Source organism: Oncorhynchus tshawytscha, linkage group LG06 (assembly GCF_018296145.1).
Source record: "Oncorhynchus tshawytscha isolate Ot180627B linkage group LG06, Otsh_v2.0, whole genome shotgun sequence".
Lineage (NCBI taxonomy): Eukaryota > Metazoa > Chordata > Actinopteri > Salmoniformes > Salmonidae > Oncorhynchus > Oncorhynchus tshawytscha.
This window is the reverse complement of record NC_056434.1, coordinates 8,602,284-8,613,637: the sequence shown is the minus strand read 5'-3', so window position 1 is coordinate 8,613,637 and position 11,354 is coordinate 8,602,284. Positions and strand designations below refer to the sequence as shown.

The window sequence follows — 11,354 nt, the reverse complement described above, 5'->3', positions numbered from 1 at the left end:
ACAGAGTGTGTGTGTGTGGGACAGAGTGTATGTGTGTGTGGGACAGAGTGTGTGTGTGGGTGTGGGACAGGGTGTGTGTGTGTGTGGGACTGAGTGTGTGTGTGTGGGTGTGTGTGTGTGTGTGGGAGGGTGTGTGTGTGTGTGTGTGTGTGTGTGTGTGTGTGTGTGTGTGAGTGTGTGTGTGGGACAGAGTGTGTGTGTGTGTGTGGGAGGTGTGTGTGTGTGTGGGACAGAGTGTGTGTGTGTGGGACAGGGTGTGGGAGTGTGTGGGGACAGAGTGTGTGTGGGGGAGAGTGTGTGTGACAGGGTGCGTGTGTGTGTGTGTGTGTGGGTGTGTGTGTGTGGGTGTGTGTGTGTGGGACAGAGTGTGTGTGTGGGACAGAGTGTGTGTGTGGGACAGTGTGTGTGTGGGACAGTGTGTGTGTGTGGGACAGAGTGTGTGTGTGGGACAGAGTGTGTGTGTGTGTGTGGGACAGAGTGTGTGTGGGGACAGAGTGTGCGTGTGTGTGTGTGTGGGACAGAGTGTGTGTGTGTGGGACAGAGTGTGTGTGTGTGGGACAGAGTGTGTGTGTGGGACAGAGTGTGTGTGTGGGACAGAGTGTGTGTGTGGGACAGAGTGTGTGTGGGGACAGAGTGTGTGTGTGTGTGTGGGACAGAGTGTGTGGGGGACAGAGTGTGTGTGGGGACAGAGTGTGTGTGTGTGTGGGGACAGAGTGTGTGTGTGTGTGTGTGGGACAGAGTGTGTGTGTGTGTGTGTGGGACTGTGTGTGTGTGTGTGTGTGTGTGTGTGGGACAGAGTGGGTGTGTGTGTGTGTGGGACAGAGTGTGTGTGTGGGTGTGGGACAGAGTGTGTGTGTGTGTGTGGGGGGAGTGTGTGTGTGTGTGTGGGGGACAGAGTGTGTGTGTGTGTGTGGGGAGAGTGTGTGTGTGTGTGGGACAGAGTGTGTGTGTGTGTGTGTGTGGGACAGAGTGTGTGTGTGTGTGTGTGTGTGTGGGACAGAGTGTGTGTGTGTGGGACAGAGTGTGTGTGTGTGGGACAGAGTGTGTGTGTGGGACAGAGTGTGTGTGTGTGGGACAGAGTGTGTGTGTGTGTGGGACAGAGTGTGTGTGTGTGTGGGACAGTGTGTGTGTGTGTGTGTGGGACAGAGTGTGTGTGTGTGTGTGGGACAGAGTGTGTGTGTGTGTGTGTTTGTGGGACAGTGTGTGTGTGTGTGGGACAGAGTGTGTGTGTGTGTGTGTGTGGGACAGTGTGTGTGTGTGTGTGTGTGGGACAGAGTGTGTGTGCGGGACAGAGTGTGTGGGACAGAGTGTGTGTGCGTGTGTGTGTGGGACAGAGCGTGTGTGCGTGTGTGTGTGTGGGACAGAGTGTGCGTGTGTGTGTGGGACAGAGTGTGCGTGTTTGTGTGTGGGACAGAAAGTGCGTGTGTGTGCGTGTGGGACAGAGTGTGTGCGTGTGTGGGACAAAGTGTGTGTGTGTGTGGGACAAAGTGTGCGTGTGTGCGTGTGTGGGACAGAGTGTGTGTGCGTGTGTGGGACAGAGTGTGTGTGTGTGTGGGACAGAGTGTGTGTGTGTGTGTGGGACAGAGTGTGTGTGTCTGGGACATAGTGTGTGTGTGTCTGGGACAGAGTGTGTGTGTGTCTGGGACAGTGTGTGTGTGTGTGTGGGACAGAGTGTGTGTGTGTGTGTGTGGGACAGAGTGTGTGTGTGTGTGGGACAGAGTGTGTGTGTGTGTGTGGGACAGTGTGTGTGTGTGTGTGTGGGACAGAGTGTGTGTGTGTGGGACAGAGTGTGTGTGTGTGTGTGTGTGTGTGGGACAGAGTGTGTGTGTGTGTGTGGGACAGAGTGTGTGTGTGTGTGTGTGGGACAGAGTGTGTGTGTGTGCAGTGTGTGTGTGGGACAGAGTGTGTGTGTGTGTAGGGACAGAGTGTGTGCGTGTGTGGGACAGAGTGTGTAGGGACAGAGTGTGTGTGGGACAGAGTGTGTGTGTGTGTGTGGGACAGAGTGTGTGTGTGTGTGTGTGGGACAGAGTGTGTGCGTGTGTGGGACAGAGTGTGTGCGTGTGTGGGACAGAGTGTGTGCGTGTGTGGGACAGAGTATGTGTGTGTGTGTGGGACAGAGTGTGTGTGTGTGTGTGGACAGAGTGTGCGTGTGTGTGTGGGACAGAGTGTGCGTGTGTGTGTGTGGGACAGAGTGTGTGCGTGTGTGTGTGTGGGACAGAGTGTGTGCGTGTGTGTGTGTGGGACAGAGTGTGTGTGGGACAGAGTGTGTATGTGTGTGTGGGACAGAGTGTGTGTGTGTGTGGGACAGAGTGTCTGAGTGTGTGTGTGTGTGTGTGTGTGGGACAGAGTGTGTGTGTGTGTGTGGGACAGTGTGTGTGTGTGGGACAGAGTGTGTGTGTGGGACAGAGTGTGTGTGTGTGTGTGTGTGTGTGGGACAGAGTGTGTGTGTGGGACAGAGTGTGTGTGTGTTTGTGGGACAGAGTGTGTGTGTGTTTCTGGGACAGAGTGTGTGTGTGTCTGGGACAGAGAGTGTGTGTTTCTGGGACAGAGAGTGTGTGTGTGTGTCTGGGACAGAGTGTGTGTGTGTTTCTGGGACAGAGTGTGTGTGTGTCTGGGACAGAGTGTGTTGTGGGACAGAGTGTGCGTGTGTGTGTGGGACAGAGTGTGCGTGTGTTGTGGGACAGAGTGTGTGTGTGTGTGTGGGACAGTGTGTGTGTGTGTAGGGACAGAGTGTGTGTGTGTTTGTCTGGGACAGAGTGTGTGTGTGTCTGGGACAGAGTGTGTGTGTCTGGGACAGAGTGTGTGTGTGTGTCTGGGACAGAGAGTGTGTGTGTGTGTCTGGGACAGAGTGTGTGTCTGGGACAGAGTGTGGGCGTGTGTGTGTGGGACAGAGTGTGTGTGTGTGTGGGACAGAGTGTGTGTGTGTGTGTAGGGACAGAGTGTGTGTGTGTGTAGGGACAGAGTGTGTGTGTGTGTGTAGGGACAGAGTGTGTGTGTGTCTAGGGACAGAGCTGTGGGGTCTGTAGGGACAGAGTGCTGTGTGTGGGGTCTGTTAACGGCTGTCCCGGGGTCTGTTAACGGCTGTCCCGGGGTCTGTTAACAATAAGCCTAGGTGATTTCTTTCTCAACAAGCTGACCAATCGAATAGGACGGTGAATTTTATTTTTTTACTACGGGGGGGATTGTAGATTGACAGGCTAGTAATTCTGCTGTTCGTTACTCGTCTCATTGTCTAAGGAAAAGTTCATATGGACCGTTTTCAAAGTGCCCATCTGGAATTCGTTACATCCTCGAATTGCATTTTTTTTGTTGTTAATATGAATTATCATACTATACGTATGATTTCTGTCATTATCAACACCGTGGCTGGACGCCCTAATCAGGTTACGCACCCAATGCATATGGGTCTGGTACATGTCTCAAATATCCGTTTTAAAATGTCCGGTGCCACAGTTTCTTAACAGAAACCCTGGTGTTGTAGTGGTATGTGGGGAAGAGACAGTCAGTTCCACCTACAGTTGCTGCTGACTTGAGGGGAAAAGGAAGGGAAATGTCCTGGAAATGAGCTTGGATGTTGTCTGTTGTCTCCTTTAATGTCAGGTGTCATGAGTAACAGTGAACTGCCTTTTCTTGTAACCCCCAAACCCAACAAAGCAGTAATCGATATATAGAACCAAAAATATCAAGGTAGAACAGAAACTCAAAAGAAATGGAAATAAGTAGAACATGAGAAAGCAAGAAGCTGCGTACAGGGTCAGCTCCAGGGTCAGCTCCAGTACCATATTTACAATGTGCAGGGATACTGTCAGCTCCAGGGTCAGCTCCAGGGTCAGCTCCAGGGTCAGCTCCAGGGTCAGCTCCAGGGTCAGCTCCAGGGTCAGCTCCAGGGTCAGCCAGGGTCAGTTCCAGTACCATATTAACAATGTGCAGGGAGACAGCGGTAAGGTGACTATATACATGGTCAGCTCCAGGGTCAGTTCCAGGGTCAGTTCCAGTACCATATTAACAATGTGCAGGGATACTGGAGTGGTAGAGGTAGATGGGTGTAGCGGTAAGGTGACTATATACAGGGTCAGCTCCAGGGTCAGTTCCAGTACCATATTAACAATGTGCAGGGATACTGGAGTGGTAGAGGTAGATGGGTGTAGCGGTAAGGTGACTATATACAGGGTCAGCTCCAGGGTCAGTTCCAGGGTCAGTTCCAGTACCATATTAACAATGTGCAGGGATACTGGAGTGGTAGAGGTAGATGGGTGTAGCGGTAAGGTGACTATATACAGGGTCAGCTCCAGGGTCAGTTCCAGGGTCAGCTCCAGGGTCAGTTCCAGTACCATATTAACAATGTGCAGGGATACTGGAGTGGTAGAGGTAGATGGGTGTAGCGGTAAGGTGACTATATACAGGGTCAGCTCCAGGGTCAGTTCCAGGGTCAGTTCCAGGGTCAGTTCCAGTACCATATTAACAATGTGCAGGGATACTGGAGTGGTAGAGGTAGATGGGTGTAGGGTAAGGTGGTAAGGGTGAGCTCCAGGGTCAGTTCCAGGGGTTCAGCTCAGGGATACTGGAGTGGTAGAGGTAGAGGGTCAGGTGTTACAGGGTCAGCTCCAGGGTCAGTTCCAGGGTCACCAGTACCATATTAACAATGTGCAGGGATACTGGAGTGGTAGAGGTAGATGGGTGTAGGGGTAAGGTAACTAGGCATCAGGATATATGACAAACAGGTAGCATCAGATAAATGATTCCATGTGAATGCGTGTGTGTTGAGTCAGTATAAATGTTGTGTGGGTCAGTTCAACAGAATGAACCTTATTTTAACTTAATATAATAATCAATAAATCAATTTAGCCTCAAATAAATAATTAAACATGTTCAATTTGGTTTAAATAATGCAAAAACAAAGTGTTGGAGAAGGTAAAAGTGCAATATGTGCCATGTAAAAAAGCTAATGTTTCAGGTCAGTTCTTTTAACATGAGTCAGCTAGCCAGGTAGAACATATGAAAGCTGGTGGTTCCTTTTAACATGAGTTCCAAGGTAAGTTTTAGGTTGTAGTTATTATAGGACTATTTTCTCTCTACACTATTAACCCCCAATGCTAACAGGCCATTTCAGCTCTAGGAAGGTCAGTCATAAACAATGCATGCCTGAAGCACAGCAAAGGGTCAGCTCCAGGGAATACCACCGCTCAGTCAGTTGCTCAATCAAACCAAATTAACAATGTGCAGGGATACACAGTGGTAGAGGTAGATGGGTGTAGTCCAGAAAGGATAACTCGATATTGCTGTTACATTGTACAGCCTTCATGATCATATTGACAAACGGCCCAAACAGTTGCACATACCCTGACTCTACATGCACCTGGTTCAGATAAATGATACCGATTATTGGAGGACCAAAAAGGCAGATACCGATTAATGTGTTTAAAAAAATTAATAAAATAAAACTAATAAAAATAAATAAAAATAAATTAATTAAAAATGTGTTTTATATTATAATATATAAATATTAAATAATAATATTTAAATGTAGTTGTAATCATGACAATTACAACAATACTGATTGAACAATTATTTTAACTTAATATAATACATCAATAAAATCAATTTAGCCTCAAGTAAATAATTAAACATGTTCAATTTGGTTTAAATAATGCAAAAACAAAGTGTTGGAGAAGAAAGTAAAAGTGCAATATGTGCCATGTAAGAAAGCTAACGTTTCAGTTCCTTGCTCAGAACATGAGAACATATGAAAGCCGGTGGTTTCTTTTAACATGAGTCTTCAATATTCCCAGGTAAGAAGTTTTAGATTGTAGTTATTATAGGAATTATAGGACTATTTCCCTCTACCATTTGTATTTAATTAACAGTTGACTATTGGATGTTCTTATAGTCACTTCAGTATTGCCAGTGTAACAGTATAGCTTCCGTCCCTCTCCTCGCTCCTCCTTGGGCTCGAACCAGCAACACAACGACAACAGCCACCCTCGAAGCAGCGTTACTCATGCAGAGCAAGGGAAACAACCACTCCAAGGCTCAGAGCGAGTGACGTTTGAAACGCTATTAGCGCGCGCTAACTAGCCAGCCATTTCACTTCGGTTACACCAGCCTCATCTCGGGAGTTGATAGGCTTGAAGTCATAAACAGCGCAATGCTTGACGCACAAGAGCTGCTGGCAAAATGCACAAGAGTGCTGTTTGAATGAATGTTTACGCGCCTGCTTCTGCCTACCACCGCTCAGTCAGATACTTAGATACTTGTATGCTTAGTCAGATTATATGCAACGCAGGACATGCTAGATAATAACTAGTAATATCATCAACCATGTGTAGTTAACTAGTGATTATGATTGATTGATTTTTATAAGATAAGTGTAATGCTAGCTAGCAACTTACCTTGGTTTACTGCATTTGGGTAACAGGCAGGAGTGCAACGAGAGAGAGGCAGGTCGTTATTACGTTGGACTAGTTAACTGTAAGGTTGCAAGATTGGATCCCCCGAGCTGACAATGTGAAAATCTGTCATTCTGCTCCTGAACAAGGCAGTTAACCCACCATTTCTAGGCAGTCATTGAAGATAAGAATGTGTTCTTAACTGACTTGCCTAGTTAAAAACAGATTAAATAAAGGTGTAAAAAAAAAAATTGCCATTCCGTTTAATCGGTCGACCTCCTGTTAATATTGCCTGCTAACCTGGATTTCTTTTAGCTAAATATGCAGGTTTAAAAATATATACTTCTGTGTATTGATTTTAAGAAAGGCATTGATGTTCATGGTTAGGTACAGTCGTGCAACGATTGTGCTTTTTTCGCAAATGCGCTTTTGTTAAATCATCCCCCGTTTGGCGAAGTTGGCTGTCTTTGTTAGGAAGAAATAGTCTTCACACAATGTGACCGATTAACCGGCCATTCCGATTAATCGGTCGACCTCTAATTCTCACATACACTATATATACAATAGTATGTGGACAGCCCATCAAATCAAGCACACAGCCATGTGATCTCCATAGACAACCCTTGGCAGTAGAATGGCCTTATTGAAGAGCTCACTGACTTTCATCATGGCACTGTCATAGGATGCCACCTTTCCAACAAGTCAGTTCAAGTCTCTCTGCCCTGCTAGAGCTGCCCCGGTCATCTGTAAGGGCAGTTATTGTGAAGTGAAAACGTCTATAAGCAACAGTGGCTCAGCCGTGAAGTGGTAGGCCACACAAGCTCACAGAACAGGATCGCTTAAGTGCGTAGCGTGTAATGGCCTCGGTTGCAATAGTAACTACTGAGTTCCAAACTGCCTCTGGATGCAAAGTCAGCACAATAACTGTTAGTCGGGAGCTTCGTGAAATGGGTTTCCACGGCCAAGCTTCTGCACACAAGCCTAAGCTCACCATGCGCATTGCCAAGCGCTGGCTGGAGTTGTATAACGCTCGCCACCATTGGACTCTGGAGCAGTGGAAACGCTTTCTCTGGAGTGGTGAATCACACTTCACCATCTGGCAGTCTGACGGACAAATCTGGGTTTGGTGGATGCCAGGAGAATGCCTCCTGCCTGAATGCACAATGCCAATTGTAAAGTTGGGGGCAAAGGAATAATTTTCTGGGGCAATTTTTCATGGTTTTCATGGCCCCTTAGTTCCAGTGAAGGGAAATCTTAAAGCTACAGCAAAGAATCAAAACTTTTCTGTACTTTCAACTTTGTGGCAACAGTTTGGGAAAGGCCCTTTCCTGTTTCAGCATGAAAATGCCCCCGAGCACAAAGCGAGGTCCATATAGAAATAGTTTGTCGAAATCAGTGTGGAAGAACTTGATTGGTCTGCACAGAGACCTGACCTCAACCCTATCGAACACCTTTGGGATGAACTGGAACGCCAACTGCAAGCCAGGTCTAATCGGTCAACATCAGTGCCAGACCTCACTAATGCTCTTGTGGCTGAATGGAAGCAAGTCCCTGCTGCAATGTTCCAACGTCTAGTGGAAAGCCTTCCCAGAAGAGTGGAGGCTGTTATAGCAGTAAAGAGGGGACCAACACTATATTAATGCCCATGATTTAAGGAATGAGATGTTCAACAAGCAGGTGTCCACATATTTTTTGTCATGAAGGTATTCCTCTTAACTGCCTGCTCAGGGGCGGAACGACAGAACTCACTGTTCCTAGGCCGTCATTGAAAATAAGCATTTGTTCTTAACTGACTTGCCTAGTTAAATAAAGGTACATTAAAATTAATAGGTGGGTGAGGGTGGACTGTGAATATGCCTACCAGCTGATGTCTGCTCTGTGAATGGAGAATCCATCAACTTGGATAGCTATGGGGTGTATCTTGTCCGAAAGCCTTGAGAATGTTGCAGTTACGAGTGTCCCGTTGGTAGCAAATCCTTGATCGGAGGTCATCCATTTTATTATCAAGTGACTCCCTCCTCTTTTGAAGTTGAAGCTGGAATCTGGGTACATTGGCATATAGACTGGAGGGAAGAGATGGGCAGTTTTCTCTTGAGCATTAATCTCTTCCTCTTCTGCCTCTGTAATGTCAGCATTTTCCTCTTGTTGGAAGTATATAAAGGGCCCAGGGCAATGAGTTGAAGCTGTAGTTCAGGGTATGCAACTGCCCATCTGATGCTCTTGTCGTTTATATGAAATGATGGTGTATTAAATTTCATGAATATAAAGTAAGGATAAATGGAACAAGAATCACAAAATAGAAAATAGGGAAGTTGGGTAGGAGCTCGCAAAACAGCTGCCTGATTTTTATCTCGCTATCAATTTCACTTTTGTTTCTCCTGCTTTTCTCCATGCAAGCGGAAACACAGTTCAATTCACTCACTCAGAATAACAATATACACTGAGTACACTAAACTTTAGGGACACCTTCCTAATATTGAGTTGCTCCCCCTTTTGTCCTCAGAACAGCCTCAATTCGTCAGGGCATAGACTCTGCAAAGTGTCGAAAGCGTCCCACAAGGATCCTGGCCCATGTTGACTACAATCCCTCCCACAGTTGTCATGTTGGCTGGATGTCCTTTGGTGGTGGACAATTCTTGATACACACAGGAAATTGTTGAGCGTGAAAAAACACAGCAGCGTTGCAGTTCTTGACACAAACCGGTGCACCTGGCACCTACTACCAAATCCCGTTCAGAGGCACTTTAATATTGTCTTGCCCATTTCATCCTCTGAAATGGCACACATCCACAATCCATGTCTATTATCATCTCTAGACTTAAAAATCATTCTTTAACCTGTGACTCCTCCCCTTTCATCTACCCTGATTGAAGTGGATTTAACAAGTGGCATCGGCAGGGTAGCCTAGTGGTTAGAGTGTTGGACTAGTAACCGGAAGGTTGCAAGTTCAAATCCCCAAGCTGACAAGGTACAAATCTGTCGTTCTGCCCCTGAACAGCCAGTTAACCCACTGTTCCTAGGCTGTCATTGAAAATAAGAATTTGTTCCCTGGATTCACCTGGACAATCTATGTCCGGGAAAGAGCAGGTGTTTTTAATGTTTTCTTTACTTGGTGTATGTAGTCTTTGAAGTCCACTGTTGTTTTAAGAGTTTACGATTTAGCCGTGGAGATTGTCGCCCACATCACCTTGGCTCTGTAGGCTAGAGCTAGTTTCTTAGATGCTCTGCATGGTCACTATGTTGTAAAAACATAAAACAACTACTACTTTCTCAACCATTAATAAACACTTCTTTGCTAATCACATCTAGGCTAACTGCGGGATTAATGACTTCACCAGGAGGCTTTTCTGTTGCACCAATATAAGGGGTACTCTGAAAAAAAACACCACCACCACAGCATGATGCTGCCACCACCATGCAACACCATAGGGATGGTACCAGGTTTCCTCCGGACATGATACTTGGCATTCAGGCTAAACAGTTGAATCTTGGTTTCATCAGACCAGAAAATAATTTTCTCATGGTTTGAGAGTCTTTAGGTGCCTTTTGGCAAACTCCAAGCTGCTGTCATGTGCCTTTTACTGAGGAGTGACTTCCAAACGTTTATCTCTCTGCTCAACTGTCTGCTCTTGAGTGTTTTGGATGAAGCACGAGTTCATTCAAACCTGACTTCTCTCTCTCTTTTTCTCTCTCTCTCTCTCTCCAGGAGGGAACACTGGAAGCTGTTGTCTAGTCTGAAGACCACGGTGGAGGGCCTGGTGTCCAGCAGCAACCCCAACGTGTGGTCTCGCTATGGGGGTCTGCAGCGGCTGCACAAGGACATGAACCACATCCTCAGCCACGGCCTCAAGCACGAGCAGGTCAGACCTCGGGAATGACTACTCTTCTACTCTTGTCATTTTGTAGTTTTTTTTGGAGAAAAGCTTGGCTTACACAAGGCACTGTTATTTGTCTGTTTTCCAGACGCTCTGTCATGTTATTGCCATGGAGCATCTGCTCAATGGAACTTCTGCTTTCCTTCCTTGCATTTTTATTTGAGTCAGGGTGCAAAAGAGTGATCAGGGAATTATATGCTTAAAGGTGGTAATTTTAAAATATTCCAACCTTAAAACATATAATTGTATGATAGTTTTTGTGATTCTAATAAAATATTAATATTATTATTGTTCCTTTTTAGTATGTAAGCAGGGTGCAAGTGGGAAACAAATGATAAGAGGAGCTATCGACAGACAAGTTGTACTACTGTGTTCCTTACAGGACATTCTGTCTCCACCTGTGGAGGGGAGAAACTGTTAGGCTGGCAGAAGATTATGAAACATGTTGCGGATTAAAGAACCAGTCTGTGTAGTGGAAAAACACGGACTGTCTGAGCAAGGCGTGGCTTAATATTTGAACTTGTTTCTGTGTGTGTGTGTGTGTGTGTTATAAAGATTGTGTTTGCATTCTTGACTTTAGAGCGGCTCTCGTGAATGAACTGTACTAACCTTCTGCATGAGCTGAGTCTTCGCCTAATAATTATTTAAACCCAGGGTTTTACGAACCTCGGGGATTAGTCCAAGTTTATTGATTGTTAGTTATTATCATTGTGATTGAAAATTCTCGTGACAAAGAGCTGCTGACAATGAACAGATCATAATTGTTCTGCTTTTTCTCAGATTCTATTTAGCTATTTTTTTTTTAATGCTGGAAGATAAGCCTCATACCAATGCCATTGTACTGTAGTAAAAGGCTGGTTTTGCGTTGCAGGTGTACTACAAGCAGAAAGACTACTGGCCCTTTGTGTGGCGTGTCCGCTCCGTCAGCCCTCACCTGGCCTCTCATGTAGAACAGGTATGTCAGCCCTCACCTGGCCTCTCATGTAGAACAGGTATGTCCTCTACGTCAGCCCTCACCTGGCCTCTCATGTAGAACAGGTATGTCAGCCCTCACCTGGCCTCTCATGTAGAACAGGTATGTCAGCCCTCACCT

The 11,354-nt window shown here is 46.3% G+C and overlaps 1 protein-coding gene across 5 annotated transcripts in view; it reads left to right on the top strand.

Moving 5' to 3' along the window:
* Positions 1-11,354, top strand: part of LOC112238210 (run domain Beclin-1-interacting and cysteine-rich domain-containing protein) — a 70,953-nt gene that overhangs the window by 8,087 nt on the left and 51,512 nt on the right. For all 5 annotated transcript variants that reach the window (XM_042322907.1, XM_042322908.1, XM_042322906.1 and 2 more), the window contains exons 2-3: positions 10,093-10,246; positions 11,133-11,216. In XM_042322907.1, coding sequence (XP_042178841.1) covers positions 10,093-10,246; positions 11,133-11,216 — 238 coding nt within the window. The remainder of the gene's footprint in view (positions 1-10,092; positions 10,247-11,132; positions 11,217-11,354) is intronic.